The following is a 23,447-nucleotide window of genomic DNA, read 5'->3' as shown; positions in this document are numbered from 1 at the left end:
CAAATTTTGCTGAAGAGCAGTTACAATTGCCCTCACACACTACCTGTGATTGCAAACAAGCATGGCAGAGCTCAGTTATCAGTGACTTTTCTGATCATTTCTTGGAACTAACTCCTCGCACGCAGTCGTAATATGCGTCCTCACCCCGGCACGGCAGCCAGACCCCCACAGGACTGTTTGGTTTGTTTTTCAGTGACAATGCCTGGCAGCTTCAGAAAGGTCTCTTGCTTTGGTGGCCCAGGGGTCACCACCAGCAAGTTCTCTTCCAAGTTCACTTGACTTCAGTCTAAATTGATGTAGGTGGTTTTTGTCATTTGGTGTTGGTCTTCTTTTCCTGTTGTATTGGCAGTCTTATTTCTCAGGTAGTTCAATGCTGGGGCCCAGAGGGAGCTGAGTAGTTGTCTATGAGTTCCCAGCTATAACTGCATAGAAGTCACCCACCCAAATCTAGAATTTGCTTGCACCTGCACATAGATTTGCATTGCTGAATGCAGTTTCAGAGCCCAGCCCCACATATTATTTGATTTGTAAATGCCAGCCACTATGCACCTGTAGCATGTTTGATTCTGCTGATGGGCAAATATAAATACAGGGCACTCCTTTAACATTTGCATCCATGGAACAACGTGTTTTTACTCCACACGTGGCTGACGGGACGTTCTTTGGGCTGCCAGCTGTGTGTAGACTCTCGGGTTAGGTAGGCTGCATCTTCTCAATGGTATCAAGTCTGGCAGGCCTCCAATGTGGTCCTGTCACAGGCAGACTTGGGCAACAGTCACGAGTGGTGAGGTTTTCTCTTCGGACTTTCCCCAGTTTGTTCTCAGTGAGCTATTTGACACAGTGTCCATTTAACCATTTACAGCTGTTACAGCTTAGTGGCTGAGGGCATGATCCCTCTTTGTATCCGCCTGGGTTAGAAGCCTGGCTCTACCAGGCTCTACCACTCGCTGGCTTAGACGTGCTTCTTAGCCTTGGTGGGCCTCAAGTCTTCTGAGTTATAAAATGAGGATGAAAGTATCACCCACCTTGTGAGGTTTCTGAGGGAATTAATCATGCAAATATGTCAAAAACAAACAAACAAACAAAACAAAACCAAGACCACAACCACGTGCAGGCGGTCTCCTGGTGGGAGGCGGTGTGGCTACTGCTGCTGTTACGATGTCGGCAGTGCCTTGTGAAGCCGTGTACAGGGATTATTTCCAGGAGCTCACATAAGTTCTCTGTCCTGTTTATTCATCCAAACGTAGTGATGGCTTTGTCACAGGGTGGTCTTTCTCCCCTTCTGCCACAGCCTGGGTGGGATGATCCTAATTCTGTCCTGCCTGGTTCTCCCAGCCTTATTCCCCGGGGCAGCTCACCAGGCATACGTATGCTGAAGTGGCAGCCCACCACAGTTTCTCCCAGCCACGGCTCCAAATTGAGTTATTGTTTTTTTTTTTGTTTGTTTGTTTGTTTGTTTGTTTTTTTGACAGGCAGAGTGGACAGTGAGAGAGAGAGACAGAGAGAAAGGTCTTCCTTTGCCGTTGGTTCACCCTCCAATGCCCGCCGCGGCTGGCGCACCGCGCTGATCCGATGGCAGGAGCCAGGAGCCAGGTGCTTTTCCTGGTCTCCCATGGGGTGCAGGGCCCAAGCACTTGGGCCATCCTCCACTGCACTGCCTGGGCACAGCAGAGAGCTGGCCTGGAAGAGGGGCAACCGGGACAGAATCCGGCGCCCCAACCAGGACTAGAACCCGGTGTGCCAGCGCCTCTAGGCGGAGGATTAGCCTAGTGAGCTGTGGCGCCGGCCCGTTATTGTTTTTTTTTTTAAGGATTTATTTATTTTACTTGAAAGTCAGAGTTACACAGACAGAGGAGAGGCAGAGAGAGAGAGAGAGAGATCTTCCATCCGATGGTTCACTCCCCAATTGGCCGCAACGCCCGGAGCTGCGCTGATTGGAAGCCAGGAGCCAGGAGCTTCTTCCGGGTCTCCCACACGGGTGCAGGGGCCCAAGGACTTGGGACTTCTTCCACTGCTTTCCCAGACCATAGCAGAGAGCTGGATTGGAAGTGGAGCAGCCGGGACTAGAACAGATGCCCATATGGGATGCCGGCACTGCAGGTGGCAGCTTTATCCACTATGCCACAGCATCAGCCCCAAAATGTTCTCTGAATTGTTTGAAAGGTCTTTGGCCACTTCTGGATGAGAACGGGGTTTCAGAATAATTCTTCATAAATTGAAGTGTGCAGTATGCTTTTTTGCCTTATAACTAAGAAAGGTCATTTTAAAATTGCATATAATGAAGCTCTAAAGAGGTGGCACGATTCACTTGTATGTTAAAGTAGATGTTTTTAATTAAAACAAAATGTTTCTGGTTTGAGACACATTTCCTTGTTTAAAAAAAAAATCCTGGGGCCGGTGCTGTGGCGTAGTGGGAAAAGCTACCACTAAAATAAGAAACAGGACTGTTCATATCTCACCCCCAACAACTCCACCAGGCCCAGAGCTCTGAATAGAAAAGCGGGAAAGAGAAGCTACCAGGCATCCTGTTCTGTTACAGGCTGATTCTCGTTCTGGAGAAGGTTACTACAGTTAGCAAACAACAACAGAATACTTGGTTAAATTTAAATTACATGTAAGTAAATTTGACTATCATTATGTCTTATTAGATGTTGTCAGACATTTATACTCAAAAGGTATTCATTATTTGTCTGAAATTCATGTTTAAACATCCTGTATTTTTTCTGCTAATTATGCTCTGAAATCTTAAACTATAAGAAAATCTTTTTCCTTTGAAATTTTCTCTTTGAGCACTGTTCTAGGGGTCAAAGATCAAGGAATGATCATAAATCATGTGTGTTTACTATTACATTCTTTCCTTGTATTCACCCCAGTGAGCTCTTAATCTAACTTAAATTTTCTAAGAGAGTCATTTCTGAAGACTGCTTTGTTCTGTTGTCTCTGTTGATCTCTGATACATGTAATTTTGTGACATGGGCTCTATTTTCATGTCAAAATCACCTATTAATGATTAGTCTCTATTCCTTTGGATATTTGAATATTAGCTATTCATAGTTTTTCTTTTGCATATTTAGTATTCAGCTAATTTACCTTCAGTGCTAAACAGTGCATTTAAGCCTAATCAAGTTTAATTTTTATTTTCACCTTTTCATAAACTAAGTACAACTTTGCATGCAGGTCTGTTAAATGCACAAAGCACAACTGGAAGTTAGATGTGAGCACCATGAAATACATCAACCCGCCAGGAAGCTTCTGTCAAGATGAGCTGGGTGAGTACTATCAGTATTCAGCAATGTGTTCCACCTCTGTTGTTGGGCTGCTTGTTGAATTATTTCTAGTCTCACTGAAATCTTAGGGAGCATTTGTATTTCATTAAAAAAATTGCTCATTAATTTGAAAGGCATAGCTACATATAGAGAGGGAGACACACACAAGGAAAGAGAGGGAGAGAGGTCAATCCTGCATTAACTGGTTCAATCTCCAAATGGCCACAACAGCCAGGGTGAACCAGGCTGAAGCCAAGAGCCTGGAACTCCATCCGGGTCTCCCACGTGGGTGCAGGGGCCCAAGTACTTGGGCCATCTTCTGTTGTTTTCCCAGGACCATTAATAGGGAGCTAGACAGAAGTGGAATGGCCAGGACTTGAATTGAACTGGTGCCCATATGGGATACAGGCATCAAAGGAGGCAGATTAACCCACTGTACCGCAATGCTGGCCCCATATTCTGATTTTTAACTGTTAGATCTTTATCTCTTTCTTTAAATTTTTGTTTGAGAGGCACAGAGAGAAGGAGAGAGGGAAGAAAGGTGGGAGGGAGAGAGAGAGAAAGGGGGTGAGGAGAGAGAGAGACCACCTCCTCTCCCCTCCCCCCTCAATGCCCATAGTGGCTGTGGCTGGCATCAGGCTGAAACCAGGAACTGGGAACTCAAATCAAGTCTTCCATGTGAGTGGCAAAAACTCAACAGCTTGAACCATCACTGCCGCCACCCAAGGTCTACACTGGCAGGAAGCTGGAGTCAGGAACCAGAACTGGGACTCGAACCCAAGCACTCAGATGTCAGATGTGGGCATCATAACTGCCTAGGCTAACTTGCCACTCCTAGATCTCTTTATGTAATCAGGATGGAAAATGTTAAATAGAGGATGTCTCCAGAATAGCTCTTTGTTCAGTCACTGGTTTGGCAAATATTTGTTGACGCCTGGTATGTAAACCCTGTACTGAGAATGAAGATACGAAATAGACAAGATGGTATAAATTAGATAAACTTTATAGGAGTATTGGCTAAGACGAGCCAGTACAGATCTGCTGTTTCATCTGTGAAGGGTACAAGACAGAGTATGTTAATGTACACCACTCTTTTTTTTTTTTTTTTTTTTTTGACAGGCAGAGTGGACAGTGAGAGAGACAGAGAGAAAGGTCTTCCTTTTGCCATTGGTTCACCCTCCAACGGCTGCCACAGCCGGCGCGCTGTGGCCGGCACATTGCATTGATCCGAAGGCAGGAGCCAGGTGCTTCTCCTGGTCTCCCATGGGGTGCAGGGCCCAAGCACTTGGGCCATCCTCCACTGCACTCCCGGGCCACAGCAGAGAGCTGGCCTGGAAGAGGGGCAACCGGGACAGAATCCGGCGCCCCAACCGGGACTAGAACCTGGGGTGCCGGCGCCGCAAGGCGGAGGATTAGCCTAGTGAGCCGCAGCGCTGGCCTACACCACGCTCTTAACCATTGGATGAAACGTGTTTTGTCGGGAGATAAAGTACTTTGAATTAGGTGGTTCTCTCTGGCATGGAGAAGCAGAGTTTGTACCCAATCTCAGGATGCTGGCTTCTCTGCTTTGCTCTTTCCTACTTAAGAAAACCTATAGAAATGAGAATAACGTGGAGTTTGTCATGGGAAAAAATTTATCTGTTTTATTAACAGGCAAGGTTATAAAGATAGTTTTATAGCTGTAAATTGGCTTAATTAGAATCCTAGAATTGCACTCTGAAGCAAAATGATTCAGAATGCCCCACCCACCATATATATAGGTTATATTTATAGGTAGAGAACAGGAAGTGTCAGTATTTGCTTTGTATGGTCATGTTTCAGAGGCTTTCAATCTCTGATTGGCTAGAGGTTCAGCTGCTATGATTCGCCGTGACTCAGTTCCTTTTTTAGAAATGATGCTATTATGTTGGGTTATAACTTGTTTACGGATTGAATTTGGGTACAATTCACTACATAGGGAGGCTGCTTTGGGCCAACTTGATAAGACACGTTTAGACTAAATGCGATTCCACAGTTCTAACTTAGGAAGATCGTTTTGTTAGTAGAAAAAGTTACTTGTGAGAATCCTTAAAACTGACTACCTCTCCACAATATGTTAGACATTCTATGACTGCTAAAGGAATTTTTTTATAAATAGATTTGGTCTGATTAGGGGATCACAGAAAATCTCATGCCAGGGATAGCAATTGTGTTGGTATTTACAAGATGGTCAGTGCTAACATGGGCATAGAAGAGAAAGAAGGCGATTCCTGGTAGAAGGAACAACTTAGGGAGTTGTTGTGTGGCTAAATGAGTAGTTAGACGTCTGGAGTGTAGGACATGCTTATCAAAGTAGTGAAATACAAGACAGCAAAGGTACATTGTGAAGATCCTTGAGTTCTAGTGTGAGAATTAAGACTAAATCCAGTATTTTACTAAGTGTACACCAAGTCAAGCGTTAGGCATTTTGTGTGAATTCTTTCATTTTATTCTTATTTTGACCCTACAGTATTGTAAGAGAGTCGGTATTTGAGAATCACCTTTTTAAAAAGATTTTTTTATTTATTTGAAAGAGTTACAGAGAGAGGGAGAGTTAGAGAGAGAGATCTTCCATTTGCTGGTTTACTCCCCAGATGGCTACAATGGCCAGGGCTGGTCCAAGCCAAGCCAAAGCCAGGGTCAAGCACTTGGGTGATCTGCTGCTGCTTTCCCAGGCTATTACCGGTGAACTGGATGAGAAGTGGAGCAGCTGGGACTCGAACTGGCACCCATATGGGATGCCGACGATGCAGGCGGCAACTTAACCCATTACACCATAATGCCAGCCCTGGGGGATCATTTTCTTACAGCGATTGTTTGTCCTCACTGAAACTCCTGTTGAAATTTCAACCCCAACTAAATGGTGTCGAATGGTAGTGGGACTTTTAAGAATGGTTAGCTCATGGAAGCCTCGTTTTCACGAACAGATTAACACCTTTCAGCAGCCATGATGAGGTCTAGCAGGCGTCCACTGGGCATCTGAAGACTGGATTAGTTTCCATGAGAGCTAATTTGTCGTAAAGCAAAGTGACCCCTGGTGTTTTGGTCTTTCCCACCGGCCATTCTCACAGGTGCTCCCAACATGTCATGCCAAGCAGATGCTGGTGCCGTGCTCTTGGGCTTCCATAACTATGACCTAAATAACCTCTTCCTCTGCTGCTCAGCTTCAGGTATTTTGTTAGGAAATAAGGCAGTGATGACCCACCTGTTTCTGTGCCTGCACAATCCTCTCTGCCTTGTCTCACAATAGATGCACTGATTCTGCTTCTAAGTGTCCTTGCTCCTTGGACACCAGGTCCTATTTCCTCACACTTAAGGACTCCACTCCTGTAATTGTTCCTCTCCCTCCTGAATTGTTGATTTGGTCCTTGTCTACTGTCATGCATGTAGTGTGTGTGTGTGTGCGTGTGTACACAGCCTATGCTCTCACTTCTCCAATCCTGTAAACAGCCAGACCCTTGATATAAGCGTCAACACTCATTGTCTGCCTATGTGTCTGTTGGCTCTCACTTGGGCTTTGATTCCTTCCACCCTACAAACACTGCTCCTGCCAGCGTCACCAGTGCTCTCCCTGTGGCTAAACCCAGTGGTCCCATTCCCATTTACTCAATCTCACAGCAGCATACTGCAAAGTGGCCACCGATTTCCTTCTTGATCTACTTTCTTGGCATTTGGGAAGTCATAATCTCTTTGCTAGTTTCTTATTGCTGCTGTAACAAATAACACAAACGTCATGACTTACAACAATACAAATATATTATTGTATGGTTCTGCAGGTTAGAAGTCCCACATGGGTCTCACTGGCTAAAATCATGGTGCCAGCAGGGGCTGTGTTGATGTCTGGACGTTCTAGGGGAGAATAATTTCTTTACTTGAGCCTCCTTTTCTCCATTTAAAAAGCATTTATTTATTTGAAAGGCAAAATTGGAGAGGGAAAAGAGGGTGGGAGGAGAGGCAGACAGATGCAAACAGATCTCCCACCTGCTGGTTCACTCCCCAAATGGCCACAATGGCCAAGGCTGGGCCAGGCTGAAGCCAGAAGCCTAGGACTCCATCCGGGGTTCCCATGTGGGTGGCAGGATTCCAAGTAGTAGGGTCATCCTCTGCTTCTTTCCTAGCAGCCAGGAAATCCAACTGGGTCTCCCACATGGGTGGCAAAGGCTCAAGTACTTGGGCCATATTCTGCTGCTTTACCAGGCACATTAGCAGATACCTGGATTGTAAGTGGAGCAGCTGGGACTTGAACTGGCACCCATATGGAATGGTGACATAGCAGGAGATGGCTTAAGCTGCTGCACCACACTACCAGCCTCTCTCTCCCTCCTGCTTTTAAGGACTCTGATGATTACATTAGGCCCACTCAGAGAGTTTACAGAGAGGCAGAGGTACAGGCAGAGAGAGAGAAAGGGAGAGAGAGAGAGAGAGAGAGAGAGAGAGAGAGAGAGAGAGAGAGAGAAAGGTCTTCCATCTGCTGGTTCACTCCCCAAAGAGCCACAACGGCAGGAGCTGTGCTGATCTGAAGCTAGGAGCTTCTTACGGTTCTCCCCACACGCGTGCAGGGGCCCAAGGACTTGGGCCTCTTCTGCTTTCCCAGACTACAGCAGAGAGCTGGATTGGAAGTGGAACAGCCGGGTCTCGAACTGGTGCCCATATGGGATGCTGGCACTGCAGGAGGTGGCTCCATCAGCCACGCCACATCACTGACCTGCAACCTTAATTTCATCTGCAACTTTAATCACCCTTTGCCATGTAACCTAATTTACTCATTTCCCATGGATTAGAATGTAGTCCTCTTTGGAGGCCATCATTTTTACCACACTCTTAGTCCTTCCACACTTAACCCTCCTTAGTCTCCCTGCTGATTCACTCATGCTAGTCTTCTGCCTGCTGAATACCCTTGAACTCTGTCCTAAATTCTCTTTATCACTCTAAGTGATACTCTAAGTGACCACATTACTCCCAAATTCTAAACATCATCTTTGCTCAAAGATAAATATACCTCCAGCTTGGTATACTATTTTTTTTCCAAAAGAAACCTTTAATTTAATTTAATGAGTACAAATTTCATAACTACAACTTTAGGAATATAGTTACTCCCTCCATACCTGCCCTCCTGCCCCCACTCCCACTCCAACTCCTCCTCCCTCTCCCATTCCCCATCTCATTATCCATTAAGATTCATTTTCAATTAACTTTATACACAGAAGACAAACTCTATAATAAGTAAAGATTTCAACAATTAGCACACATACACAAAAACTGAGAACAAGTATCACATTTTTAACTGTCATAATACAACTCATTGAGGACAGAGGTCCTGCATGGGAAATTAGTGCACAGTGACTCTTGTTAATTTAACAATTAACACTCTTATGTATGACGTCAGTGTCCACCTGAGGCTCTTGACATGAGCTGCCTAGGCTATGGAAGCCTCTTGAATCCACAAACTCCATTAGTATTTAGGCAAGGCCATAGTAAAGTGGAAGTTCTCTCCTCCCTTTAGAGAAAAGTACATCCTTCTTTGGCCACTTCTTTCCACTGGGGTCTCACTCACAGAGGTACTTCATGTAGGACCTTTTTTTGCCATAGTGTCTTGGCTTTCCATGCCTGAAATGCTCTCATGGGTTTTTAGCCAGACTAGGATGCCATAAGGGCTGATTCTGAGGTCAGAGTGCTGTTTAGAGTGATTGTCATTCTATGAGTCGGCTGTGTTGGAACATTCTCTCTTTTTAAATTCTATCTATTATTCTATCTATTATCACTACCAGACCCTTGATCTTATTAAATGATCCCATTAACACTTAATCCTATCTATATTATCACTTTACACTTAATATTATCCTGTTAACACTTAAGATAACATTTTTACCACTCTGCTTATGGGATTTGGGATCGCATGGTAACTTTTCAAACTATACCCTTAAATGTAAGTCCTTAGGAATGTATGCAGAACTTATACAGTTTTACAGTTACAAAATTCCTCATCCTTCTTATTCTCACTCTTATTTTTTACTTTTTTTTTTTTAAGATTTATTTATTTTACTTGAAAGAGTTACACAGAAATAGGAAGGAGAGGCAGAGAGGGGTCTTCCATTTGCTGGTTCACTCCCCAATTGGCTGCAGTGACTGGAGCTGTGCCAATCCAAAGCCAGGAGCCAGGAGCCTCCTCTGGGTCTCCCATGCGGGTGAAGGGGCCCAAGGGATTGGGCCATCTTCTGCTTTCCCAGGCCATAGCAGAGAGCTGGATAGGAAATGGAGCAGCTGGGACTCAAATTGACACCCATATGGGATGCCATCATTGTAAGTGGCGGCTTTACCCACTATGCCACAGCACCAGCCCCCTGAGATCTATTCTCAATTGACTGTGTACATATATGATTAATTCTGTTCAACACATAGTATGAAGAAGAGAAAAGAAAAAACTGTTCCTTGACAGTCAAAAGATGAGCTGTTTAAGTCATTGCTTCTCAAAGTGCCAATTTCACTTCCACAGATTTCCCTTTAGATGCTCTATTATCACAGATCAGGGAGAGCATATGGTATTTGTCCCTTTGGACTGGCTTATTTCAATAAGTATGATGTTTTACAGGTTCATCCATTTTGTTGTAAATGACCATTTTCAATTTTTTTTTTACCACTGTGTAGTATATATCCCATAATTGCTTTATCCAATATTCAGTTGATGGGCATTTAGGTTGATTGAATGTCTTAGTTATTGTGAATTGAGCTGCAATAATCATGGGGGTGCAGATATCTCTTTTCTTTGCTGGTTTTATTTCCATTGGGTAAATTCCCAGGAGTGGGATGGCTGGGTCATATGGTAGGTGTATATTCAGATTTCTGAGGTATCTCCAAACTGTCTTCCATAGTGGTTTTACCAGTTTACATTCCCACCAACAGTGGATTAGGGTACATTTGCCCACATATCCTTGCCATCATTTGTTGTTTGTTGATTTCTGCATGAAAGCCATTCTAACTGGGGTGATGTGAAACCTCATTGTGCTTCTGATCTGCATTTCCCTGACGGTTAGTGATCCTGAGCATTTTTTCATGTGTCTGTTGGCCATTTGCATTTCCTGTTTTGAAAAATGTCTGTTTATGTCCTTGTCCCATTTCTTAACCGCGTTGTTTGCTTTGTTGTTGTTGAGTTTCTTGATCTCTTTATATATTTTGGCTATTAATCCTTTATCAGTTGCATAGTTTGCAAATAATTTCTCCCATTCTGTTAGTTGCCTCTTTACTTTCCTGAGTGCTTCTTTTGCAGTACAGAAGCTTGTCAAATTAATGTAATCCCATTTGTGAATTTTGGCTTTGATTGCCTGTGCCTCTGGGGTATTTTCCAAGAAGCACAAGTGCTTGTGCGAATGTGTTGCAGGGTTTCCCCAATATGCTCTAATAATTTGATGGTATCACGATGTAGAGTTAGGTCTTTATTCCATTTTGAGTGGATTTTGGGTAAGGGTCTTGCTTCATACTTCTGCATGTGGAAATCCAGTTTTCCCAGCACCATTTGTTGAAGAGACTGTTTTTGTCCTAGGGATTGATATTAGCTCTTTGGTCAAAGATAAGTTGATTGTAGATGCTTTGCTTGAATCTTGGGGTTTCTATTCTGTTACATTGGTCTATCCATCTGTTTTTATAAAAGTACCAGGCAGTTTTTGTTATAACCACCTTGTAGTATGTCTTGAAATCTGGCATTGTGATGCTTTTGGCTTTGTTTTTGTTGTATAAGATTGCTATTCAAGGTCTCCTGTGTTTCCATATGTATCTCAGCATTTTTTTCTAGATCTGAGAAGAATGCCTTTGGTATTTTGATTGGTGTCACATTGAATCTGTAAATTGCTTTTGGAAGAATGGACATTTTGATGATATGAAGTCTTCCAATCTGTGAACATGGAAGATTTTTCCATTTTTTATATCATCTTCTATTTCTTTTTTTCCTTTCTTTTTTTATTTAGTAAATATAAATTTCCAAAGTACAGTTTATGGATTACATTGGCTCCCCCCCATAATTTCCCTCCCACTCGCACCCCTCTCATCTCCCACTCCCTCTCCCATTCCATTCACATCAAAATTCATTTTCAATTATCTTTATATACAGAAGATCGATTCAGTATATATTAAGTAAAGATTTCATCAATTTGCACCCACACAGAAACACAAAGTGTAAAATACTGTTTCAGTACTAGTTATAGCATTACTTCACATTGGACAACACACTAAGGACAGATCCCACATGAGAAGTAAGTACACAGTGTCTCCTGTTGTTGACTTAACAATTTGACACTCTTGTTTATGGCATCAGTAATCTCCCTAGGCTCTAGTCATGAGTTGCCAAGGCTATGGAAGCCTTTTGAGTTTGCCAACTTTGATCTTATTCCGACAGGGTCATAGTCAAAGTGGAAGTTTTCTCCTCCCTTCAGAGAAAGGTGCCTCCTTCTCTGATATCATCATCCTCTATTTCTTTCTTTAATGTTTTCATTATACATTAATGTTTTCATTATAGAGATCTTTGACATACTTGGTTAAATTTATTCCAAGGTTTTTGACTTTTTTTATAGCTATTGTGAATGGGATTGATCTTAGAAATACTTTCTCAGCCATGGCTCATGGCATTGTCTGTGTATACAAAGGCTGTTGATTTTTGTGTATTGATTTCATATCCTGCTACTTTACCAAACTCTTCTATAAGTTCCAATAGTCTTTTGGTGGAGTCTTTTGGATCCCCTATATATAGAATCATGTCATCCACAAATAGAGATTATTTGACTTTCTCTTTCCCAATTTGCATCTCTTTGATTTCTTTTTCTTGCCAAATGGCTCTGACTAAAACTCCAGGACTATATTAAATAGCAATGGTGAGAGTGGGCATCCTTATCTGGTTCTGGATCTCAGAGATAATGCTTTCAACTTTTCCCTATTCAATAGGATGCTGGCTGTGGGTTTGTCATAAATTGCCTTGATTGTGTTGAGGAATGTTCCTTCTAAACCCAATCTGCTTAGAATTTTCATTGTGAAAAGTGTGTTGTATTTTATTAAATGCTTTCTCTGTATCTATTGAGATAATCATATGGTTTTTGTTCTTCAGTTTGTTAATGTGATATATATAACATTGATTTGTGAATGTTGAACCATCCCTACATACCTGGGATAAATCCTACTTTGTCCTGGTAAATGATCTTTCTGATGTGTTGTTGGATTCTACTGGCCAGAATTTTTTTGAGGATTTTTGCATCTATGTTCATCAGGGAAATTGGTCTGTGGTTCTCTTTCTCTGTTGCATCTTTTCCAGGTTTAGGAATCAAGATGATGCTGGCTTCATAGAAAGAATTTGGGAGAATTCCCTCCCTTTCAATTGTTTTGAATAACTTGAGGAGAAGTTGAGTTAGCTAGTTCTTTAAATGTTTGGTAGAGGGGCCGGTGCTGTGGCTCACTTGGTTAATCCTATATGGACACCAGGTTCTAGTTCCGGTTGCTCCTCTTCCAGTCCAGCTCTCTGCTGTGGCCCGGGAGGGCAGTGGAGGATGGCCCAAGTGCTTGGGCCCCTGCACCTGTATGGGAGACCAGGAGGAGGCACCTGGCTCCTGGATTTGGATCGGCACAGCGCCAGCCGTAGTGGCCATTTTGAGGGGTGAACCAATGGAAGGAAGACCTTTCTCTTTGTGTGTCTCTCTCTCACTGTCTAACTCAATCTGTCAAATAAATTAAAAAAAATAGTCTGATAGAATTCAGCAGGAAGCCATCTGGTCCTGGGCTTTTCTTTGTTGGGAGGGTCTTTAATACGACTCAATTTTTGTAATTGGCCTGTTTAGGTTTTCTATGTCTTTATGGCTCAATTTAGGTAGGCTGTATGTGTTCAGGAATCTATCCATTCCTTCTAGGTTTCCCAATTTGTTGGCATACAGCTCCTCATAGTAATTGCTAATGAAATTCTGATTCATTCTTTTATTTCTGTGGTATCTATTGTTACATTTCCTTTTTCAGTTTTAATTTTATTAATTTGGGTCTTCTCCCTCCCTTTTTTGGTTAGTTGGGCCAATGGTGTATCATTTTTGTTTTTTTTTTTTTTTTCAAAAAGTGAGCTGTTTGTTTTGCTGACCTTTTGTATTTTTTGGTTTCCATTTTGTTTATTTCTTTTCTAATTTTAATGATTTCTTTTCTCTTACTACTTTTGGGTTTGGTTTGCTGTTATTTTTCTTGGTCCTTGAGATGCCTTGATAGCTCATTCATTTAGTGCCCTTCTGATTTCTTGATGTAGGCATCAATTCTCAAACTTTTCTCTTAACACTGCTTTTGCTGTATCCCATAAGGTTTGATATGTTGTATTATATTCATTTTTTTCCAGAAAGTTTTTGATTTCTCTTTTGATTTCTTCTATGACCCACTGTTCATCAGGAGCATGTTGTTCAGTCTCCATGTGTTTGCATATGTTCTAGAGATTCCTGAGTTACTGGTTTCCAGCTTCATTGCATTGTTGTCTGAGAAGATGCATGGTATGATTTTGATTTTTTTGATGAGACTTGCTTTATGGCCTGGTATGTGGTCAATCCCAGAGAAAGTTCCATGCACTGGCAAGAAAAATGTATATTCTGTACTGTAGGGTGGAAGGCTCTGTAGACATCTGTTAGGTCCATTTGGTCTATAGTGTCAATTAACTTTATTTCTTTGTTGATTTTCTGTCCATTGCTGAAAGTGGGATATTGAAGTTCCCATTAATATTGTATTTGAGTCTATATCTCCCTTTAAACGCATTAGCATTTCTTTCGTATAGCCTGGTGCCCTGTAATTAGGTGCATATACATCTATAATACATCTTCTTGTTGAATTGATCCTTTAATCATTTTCTAGCGCCCTTATTTGTCTCTTTTAACAGTTTTTCTGTTAAAGTCTATTTTGTCTGATATTAGGATGGTCAGGCCAGCTCTTTTTTGGTTTCTGTTAGCTTGGAATATCTTTTTCCATCCTCTCACTTTGAGTCTGTGTGTCTCTTTTTTGGTGAGATGTGTTTCTTACAGGCAGTAGATAGCTGTGTTTTGTTTTTTTAATCCACTCAGCCAGTCTGTGTCTTTAAACTGGAAAGTTGAGACCATTCACATTCAGGGTGACTATTGTTAAGTACCAACTTTGCCCTGCCATATTTCCATTAATAGTCCTAATTTTTTACTTTGAGTTACCTTTGTACGTTTACTGGGTCATCTTCTGCATTCATCTTTTGTAGTGATGTTCCTGTTTCTGTGTGTACCACATCCTTGAGCATCTTTTGTAAGGCTGGTCAGTTAGTTACAAATTCTTTCAATTTCTGTTGTGGAAGAATTTCATTTCTTCTTCATTCATAAATGAGGGCAATGCAGGGTGCAGTATTCTGGGTTGACATTTTTTTTCTTTTAGGACTTGGAATATATCTCACCATTCTCTCATAGCCTGTAAAGTTTCTGATGAGAAATCTGCAGTGAGTCTAATTGGGTTTCTCTGAATGTGATTTGGCATTTCTCTTTTGCGTATTTTAAGATCTTTTCTTTGTTTTACTGTGGGGAGTTTTACTACAATGTGTTGTGGTGAAGATCTTTTCTGGTCATGTCTTTTGGGAGTTCTGTGAACTTCTTGTACTTGAATGTTTCTTTCTTCAGATTGGGGAAGTTTTCTGTTATTATTTCATTAACAGGGCTTCCACTCCTTTCTCTGTTTCTATGCCTTCCAGAACTCCTAGGATCCATATGTTGGGTCATTTTGATAGTGTCTTGTAGGTCTCCAACTGTATTTTTTAGTATTCTTTTTCTTTCTTTTTTAAAGATTTATTTATTTTACTTGAAGGTCAGAGTTACACACACACACACACAGAGAGAGAGAGAGAGAGAGAGAGAAAAAGAGAGAGAGAGAGAGAGAATCTTCCATCTGCTGGTTCACTCCCCAATTGGCTGCAACGGCCGGAGCTGCACCATCCAGAACCAGGAGCAAGGAGCTTCTTTTGGGTCTTCCATGCGGGTGCAGGGGCCCAAGGACTTGAGCCATCTTCTGCTTTCCCAGGCCATAGCAGAGAACTGGATCAGAAGTGGAGCAGCGGGACTTGAACCAAGGCCCATATGGGATGCCAGCACTGCAGGCGGCAGCTTTACCTGCTATGCCACAGCGCAGCCCCTAGTTTTCTAATTTCTTCTTCCTTTTTTTTTTTTTTTGGTTTAACTATAATATTTCCAGAAATTTGTCTTCTACTTCTGATATTTTTTCTTCTGTCTCACCTCTTTGATTGTTATGGCTTTCCACTGCTTTTTTTATTTGATCTATTGAATTCTTTATTTCTAGTATTTCATTTTGACTTCTCTCTAATTTCTCAATTTCTTGGGAGTACTTTTCATTTAGATCATGAATTTCCTTCTGATGGCTTCTAAGTAATCTGACGATTAATTTTCTGAATTCCATTTCTGGCATACCCTCAATCTCTTAGTCTTCACCTTTTATTATCTAAGAGTTGTAGTATTCCTTTGGCGGGGGTTCATAGTGTCTTCCTTATTCTTATTTAGGTTTTTCCTTTGTTTTTCAGCATTTGTATCTTTTTGTTTGGCCTGGTTGCTTTTTTCTTTAATTTGTGCCTTTGTGATTTAGTGCGATGTCTATACTTTCAGAGAGTTCCAAGAGGTGTGTGCTGGATGTGACCTGGGTGCTCTGTTCAGTATTCCAGGGTGGAGGGCATATCCATTGTAAATCTCCCATAGGGCTTTGTAGTTTCCCTCTGGTTTTGGTTAGTGGAGGTTGTTCACTTCTGTTGGTGTGACCCACCCTTTTCCTCACAGTTACGGGATGCCCCAGTTTTAGTCTGGTGTGTTCAGGGTTATGTCACCCTGCTTAAAGAACTGCACTCTAATCTGTGGAGATTTTCTTGTGGTGAGGTTTTGCTCTACTATGAGACGCTGTGTTTCTGTGTGTTGACAATGGAAGCACAGAGTCCTGCCTACTGGAGCCCAGCTCACTTCTCAATCGTGGTGGAGGTGGAATGAGCACCAGTGCAGGGAGCCCCACTTACTATAGCCAGGCTGGCTTCTCACTGGTGGATGGAGTGGGCTTGAGTTTTTGATATTCAGAACTTCTCCTTGTACAGCTTGTGTAGTGGGGAAGAAATTCTGAAATGGTGTGGTCCTCATCCATGGGTGAGGGGGTGTAGTGAGGTGGCCCCCACAATTGTTGGGCGTGTGCGTGGGAGGCAAAAGTGGCAGTCCTCTGCTTACTTTCAAGAATGTAAACAAACAAAAAGGCTTCTCCCAGGCAGCTGCAGGTGTGGGTGGGGAGGGAGGAGAGGGAAGTCGGTATGGGGTGCCCGACCTCTCTGTTTGTTCCTCTATACCTTCCCTTTTTTCCCGCATGGAACTTCAAAAGCAGTTTGCCAGTCTCTCTCTTCTGACGCTATCTGCAGCTCTGTGGACCCGCTGTTTCCATCTCACCTGTTCCGCTGGGGGCTGGTGCCAACCTCCGCCATCTGAGCCTCCAGTACTTCCCTTTTACTTGCTCTTTCGGTGTGGACCTGCCCAGGCTCTGTCGCTCTCCGGGGCTTCCCGTTGAGACTTTCCAATGGCTCTATCCCCAGCGTGTATCTTCTCTCCTTTTTAACTATCTGTTTTTCCCCATGTGATTTGGATCATCTTGTTGCTACACCACCATCTTAGGACCTCCCCCGCCTGTGGGGAGCAACTCGGACTAGACTAAGTTACTGGAATTAAGACTTATTCTATGCATCTGCTCTCCCACAATATGGCGCTGGGAGAGGAGAAAACAGCTTCTACGCAGCTGCCTCCAGTTCAACCAATAAACTGCAGGACCTGCTCCTGATTGGAGGAGAGCAGCGTACTTGGCATGTGGGTAGCAGAGTTGGGATTGGTGGAAGAGGACTATAACGGAGGAGAGAGACAACATGCACCAGGAACATCTAAGGGGAACATCCGAATAACATCTGAGCAGCCCCTGAGAGAGCCGGCTGGTGGTGTGCCACTCCCCCGCGGAAGTGGGGAAAGTGGCAGGGGGAACCGCCCTTCCACGGAGGTGGAAGGACGGCAGCCAACCCGGGAAGAACCAACAGCAAACCCGGGGAGGGCCAAGCAGACAAAAGAACAGCGCAGGGTCCAGTGTCGTTCCTCCGTGAAGAGGGGGAGCGACACCCGCCTATATCTTGGTATACTTTTCTCTGAGCTCCAGACTCTGGTTTCCAACTGCCTACTCAGTACTCAACGTGAATTTCCAATAAGCATTGCAGGCATGCAGCCAAATTAGAACTCCTACTGTGCAACCTCAGCTCGTCCTCAAAACTGTTACTCCTCCATCTTCCCGTCTCTGTAAATAGCTCCATGTTCATCCAAATGAACAAAATCTGGGAGTCACCCTTGAGCCTTCTCTGTCACCCCCAAATCCAAAACATTAATAAAGGACGTTGCCTTTGTACCAGACCCCTTCTCAGCCCACCCACATCTCTGCCTGCATTGTCTCCCTCTGGTCCAAGTCACCATCACAGTTGCCTTTGCCCAAGCAACTGGCTTCCCTGCTTCCATGCTTGTCCTCTCTAACCCACTATGCCTGCAGCACACAGTCGGATCTTCCTAAACCCACGTCAGCTTGCATCATTCCAAAATTTGCAATCCTCCAGTGGCTTCCTCTCACACTCAAGAATGTGCCTGCCCTTTGGCCCAGCAATTCCACATTTAAGAACATATCCCAAAGGATGGTCACTGGCCTGTTGAAAGAGACTCCAAAAAGTTCATGGAAAATGCAATTAAAAGATAGAAAAATTTATTTTAGCACAAAAGAATTTCAAATCCATGCAAAGTTTTTCATAATGTAAGTTTCCCCTAAATTTTTATTGTAAACCATTGGTGTAACTATGGGAATGTTCATTCACAGCAATACTATTTACAAAAGAGAAAAATTGGAAAGAAGTTAAACATTAGAAATAATTCTGGTATATCCTAAAAGACTACTAAATAAACCAAAATACTGAGAATATACTTGATCTATATAAAGCCAAAAGAAGCAGGTTATAAGCATTATAAACAATATGACCTAATTATGGGAAAAAAATACAGGCCTAAGCACATGTGGGCAAGTACAAGGGCAGCCTTAGAAGTTTTAGTGGGAAGGGAACTGAGCCAGGTGCTTCCCAGACTACACCTTCCATTTAGGCTTTTCTGATGCTTCCTCTGTGTGTGTGTGTGTGTGTGTGTGTGTGTGTGTTTCAGGTTCATAGCCACACCATACAGGCATTCTCCATTCCACTTTGAACAGAAGTGTTGCTCGTTGAGATGTGAGTCGTTGGCCATACACTCCACTCCAGTGAAGCACAATGCTGCTCTGGGAAGAGTTGTTAACACATCATCCTCTCTCCACCTCTCAAAAGGAACACTTGGACCAATTGAACCCCACCCATGTTTGTTGACCTTGCCCAGAAAGTCTGTGACTAGGAAGTAGCTACTATGCTATATAAATACTGTTAAACTTACTGGGTATAAAACTGATAAATGTGGGTGAGGATGTAAACTCAGCTTCTGCAATAAAAGGACAGCAGACTATCCCCTTGATGAGTATGTAGCCCATATATCTACAGCTGCTTAGGGGCTTTTGTGAACGAATCCTCTGGGATAAGACCCGGGGAGACACTGTAGCAAGGTGCTTCAGGGTGATGGTAATGGGCTGGCCAGCCAGTGTGACAGACTTGGTTTCAACACACAGTCAGCTGAGACTGAGTGAATTACTCAAGCTTTAAGTACTTTAGTGTCCTTCAATGTAAAATGGAGATAATGTTGCTAGTATCCATCTTATTGGATTGCCATAAGACTTTTTGATGTTAACACCTTTTAAACACTTGAATCTTGGTACACAGAGCTGTGATGTGTTTGAACACGTATGCCTGAGTGATCTGCACAAATCCCCAAGATCAGGACTACCTGGGCAGAAAGGGGAGATTTTTCTCCCAATGGAAAATTGGATCAGTTATAAAATAGAGACTGGAGCTGACATGGAGGCCTGGTGCTAGCAGCCGTGGGTGAGAGAGAGAAAGGACCATAACCAGAGGGGGCCAGCAGGGTCAATGGGCGGTCAGGAAGTAAACTCTGGCCTTTGATCTTTGCTCCAGTGAGGAAATATCGCAAGGATGGGAAAATTTATAAATAGCTTGCTCTTCAGTCCAGTGCTGCCAACACTGTAGTGATTTCATATCATGTTCCAAGATAGTGAAGGAGGGCTCAGTCCATCTGGAGAGAGGTTATCAGCCATAAGTGTAAGGCTTTATTGCTTTTTTCACATAATAAACACTATGTGGCCACAATAAGGAAGTCATACTTCAGGAAAGTCGAAGAATCTCATCTACCTGTCATCTCGACTATTTTGCTGTTTCATTCCTGCAGTCGCAACTCTCTCCTTCCTCCTCTCTTCTCAATGAGAAACAATTCATCCACCATAAATTGCACTTTTGAAGTGTATGACTTAATGGGTCTTGTTTTATTCACATGATGTGCAACCAAAACCACTAATTCCAAGACATTCCCATCACCCTGAAAAGAAACCCTGTGACTGTTAGCTGTCTCTCCTCCTTGCCCTCTCCCCCAGCCCCTGGGAACCATTCATCTCTGTCTGTCTCTGCGATGTTTCTATCCTGGACATTTCACGTACTTGGAAAAGTAAAATCTCTGTCCTTTTTACATTGGCCTTTTTTCACTGCCTAATGTCTTCAAGCTGCACCCATGTTGTAGCACATATCTATACTTGATTATTTCATTTTCTTTATGGCTGAATAATATTCCTTGCATAGAAATGTTCACTTTGGCTATAATGAATTATGTTCCCATAAATATTCATGTACAAATTTTTATATGGACATACATTTTCAAATCTTAGAATTGCTAGGTCATAGTAATCTGTTTTCCAAACCACTGAACTATATTACATTCCTACTAGAAATGTGTGATTGTTCCTGTTTCCTTACATTCTTGGCAAATCTTTTTATAAAGTTTATTTATTTGAAAGTTAAGGCACTCACAGAGAATAAAGAGAGAGACTGATTTCATCTGCTGTGTTTACTCCCCCAAATGCCTGCAACAGCTATGCTGGGTCAAGCCAAAATCAGGAGCCAGAAACTCTGTCCAGGTCTCCTGGGTGGGTGGGAGGGACTCCAGTAGTTGAGTCATTATCTGTTGCCTCGCAGAGTGTGCATTAGCAGGAAGCTGGATTAGAAGCAGAAGTGGGGTGCAGTGGCTTAGGCTGCCACCTGCAGAGCTGTCATCTGGTATGGGCTCCAGTTTGAGTCCTGGCTGCTCCACTTCTGATCCACACCTGGGAAAGCAGCAGAAGATGGCCCAAGTCCTTGGGCCCCTGCACCCACATGGGAGACCCGGAGGAAGCTCCTGGCTCCTGGCTTTGGGTCGGTGCGGCTCCAGCTGTTGCGGCCATCTGGGGAGTGAACCATCGGATGGAAGACCCCCCCTCTTCTACCTCTCTTTGTAACTTTCAAATAAATAAAATAAATCTAAAAAAAAAAAAGAGCAAAAAAACCCACATGTACTAGGTGAGGCGCATACAGGATTTCTACCTTCTACCTCCACGTCTTGTGTCACTGAACAGTGGTCAGGAAGTGATGCGCGTGGTGCTGTTGTCTCCTGTGATAACAGTGCTGGCCTCCCTAAGGACCAGCCCCAGGCTCTTCCAGAGGAGGGGACAGTCTTCAGAAATGTTCATGCCAGTTTGCTTCATTTCTCTCCTTTTCTCATCATAGCCTTGTGTGCAAACACATAAGGCACTGGAAACATTTCTGTCCACTGATGGGAACCTTTCTATGTTGGGGTCCATGTTTGCTAACTTTCTAAGGAGCTTGTTGATTTCTGAAAATCCTGTTGGACCCATCTTCCTTTTCTTCTCCTGCAACTTCCTTCACCTTGCCTTTTCTTCAGCTAAACACTCACTAGGTGATTCAGGATTTTCATCTTCGTTGCGATTTTATGGGACTATCATCTTGTTTGCATGTTCATCTTAGTGTCATTATGCAACACATGACTGTGTAGTAATTTTAAAAGTATGTCCACCACTAACCCACTGTTGGTGGGAATGCAAATTGGTTAAGCCACTATGGAATTCAGTCTGGAGATTCCTCAGAAACCTGAATATAACCCTACCATTCAACCAAGCCATCCCACTCCTTGGAATTTACCCAAAGGAAATGAAATTGGCAAACTAACAAGCTGTCTGCACATTAATGTTTATTGCAGCTCAATTCACAATAGCTAAGACCTGGAACCAACCCAAATGCCCATCAACAGTAGACCGGATAAAGAAATTATGGGGACATGTACTCTATAGAATACTATACAGCAGTCAAAAACAACGAAATCTGGTCATTTGCAACAAGATGGAAGAATCTGGAAAACATTATGCTGAGTGAATTAAGCCAGTCCCAAAGGGACAAATATCATATGTTCTCCCTGATCGGTGACAACTAACTGAGCACCAAAGGGGAAACCTGTTGAAGTGAAATTGACACTATGAGAAACAGTGACTTGATCAGCTCTTGCCCTGACTGTTGATGTACAATGTAATACTTCATCCATTTTAGTATTTTCTCTTTGTTTTGTTCTAGTACTATTGGCTGAACTCTGTGATTAACACACAATTATTCTTAGGTGTTTAAATTTTAACTGGAAAGTGATCCCTGTTAAATATAAGAGTGGGAATAAGAGAGGGAGGAGATGTACTATTTGGGACATGCTCAATCAGACTTGCCCCAAATGGCAGAGTTAGAATCATGCCAGGGGATCCCAATACAATCCCATCAAGGTGGCATGTACCAATGCTATCTCACTAGTCCAAGTGATCCATTTCAGTTCACAATTGATCATAATGATAGGTCTAAGAGTCAAAGAGATCACACAAACAAGACTAGTGTCTGCTAATACTAACTGATAGAATAAAAAAGGAAGAGAACGATCCAACATGGGAAGCAGAATACACAGCAGACTCATAGAATGGCAGATGTCCTAAATAGCACTCTGGCCTCAGAATCAGCCCTTAAGGCATGAGGATATGGCTGAAGAGCCCATGAGAGTATTTTAGGCATGGAAAGCCAAGACACCCTGGGGAAAAAAAAAAGGAAGACCTAAATGGAAGATCTCTGAGAGTGAGATCCCAGTGGAAAGAATGGGCCATCAAAGAAGGAGGTACCTTTCTCTGAAGGGAGGAGAGAACTTGCGCTTTGACTATGACCCTGTCGGAATAAGATTGAAGTTGGCAAACTCAAAAGGCTTCCATAGCCTTGGCAACTCATGACTAGAGCCTAGGGAGATTACTGATGCCATAAACAAGAGTGTCAAATTGTTAAGTCAACAACAGGAGTCACTGTGTACTTACTTCTCATGTGGGATCTGTCCTTAGTGTGTTGTCCAATATGAAGTAATGCTATAACTAGTACTGAAACAGTATTTTACACTTTGTGTTTCTGTGTGGGTGCAAACTGATGAAATCTTTACTTAATATATACTGAATCGATCTTCTATATATAAAGATAATTGAAAATGAAAAAAAAATAAAAGTATGTCCACATTAAATATAAGCATATAATTCAATCATCTCCATTGGCATCTAAGCTGTTTATAGTTTTATTTCTTTGCCATAAAATTATACAGATTGTATATTGGGAGTTGTTTACATAAGGTAGTTGAATTACTGGTAAAGAGTATGACTAATTAAACCTTTTCCCCAACTGAATACTTTGTACAACTCAACTTAAAAATGGGCTTCATGTAGATGTATAGCTTAAATGCCAAAAGACTGTAAAGTAGCCAAAAAAAAAAAAAAAATGGGGAATAACTAGTGACCTGGAATTAGGGTGGCACTTAGCTCTCTCTCTCTCTCTCTCTTTTTTTTTTTTTTTTTTTTGACAGGCAGAGTGGACAGTGAGAGAGAGAGACAGAGAAAAAGGTCTTCCTTTTGCCATTGGTTCACCCTCCAATGGCCGCCGCGGCCGGTGCATCACGCTGATCCGAAGGCAGGAGCCAGGTGCTTCTCCTGGTCTCCCATGGGGTGCAGGGCCCAAGCACTTGGGCCATCCTCCACTGCACTCCCGGGCCACAGCAGAGGGCTGGCCTGGAAGAGGGGCAACCGGGACAGAATCCGGTGTGCCGGCGCCGCAAGGTGGAGGATTAG

At 42.8% G+C, this 23,447-nt stretch overlaps 1 protein-coding gene across 7 annotated transcripts in view; it reads left to right on the top strand.

The window, feature by feature from the left end:
- LOC100350827 (cytidine monophosphate-N-acetylneuraminic acid hydroxylase) overlaps positions 1-23,447 on the top strand; it is a 180,213-nt gene that overhangs the window by 116,110 nt on the left and 40,656 nt on the right. For 6 of the 7 annotated variants that reach the window (XR_016234261.1, XM_089333357.1, XM_089333356.1 and 3 more), the window contains one exon: positions 3,178-3,269. Coding sequence is in view for 4 of the 7 variants with exons in the window: in XM_089333357.1 (XP_089189483.1) it covers positions 3,178-3,269 (92 nt within the window). In the remaining 3 variants the exon portion in view is untranslated. Of the gene's footprint in view, positions 1-2,592; positions 2,615-3,177; positions 3,270-23,447 lie in introns of those variants that run through there. The other variant, XM_070074343.2, reaches the window with a different exon arrangement.

The sequence above is a fragment of the Oryctolagus cuniculus genome, chromosome 5 (genome assembly GCF_051225735.1).
Source record: "Oryctolagus cuniculus isolate XC-2025 breed Fujian yellow rabbit chromosome 5, ASM5122573v1, whole genome shotgun sequence".
NCBI classification, from domain to species: domain Eukaryota; kingdom Metazoa; phylum Chordata; class Mammalia; order Lagomorpha; family Leporidae; genus Oryctolagus; species Oryctolagus cuniculus.
The sequence above is the reverse complement of the archived record's forward strand: the minus strand, read 5'-3'. Positions and strand labels throughout refer to the sequence as shown.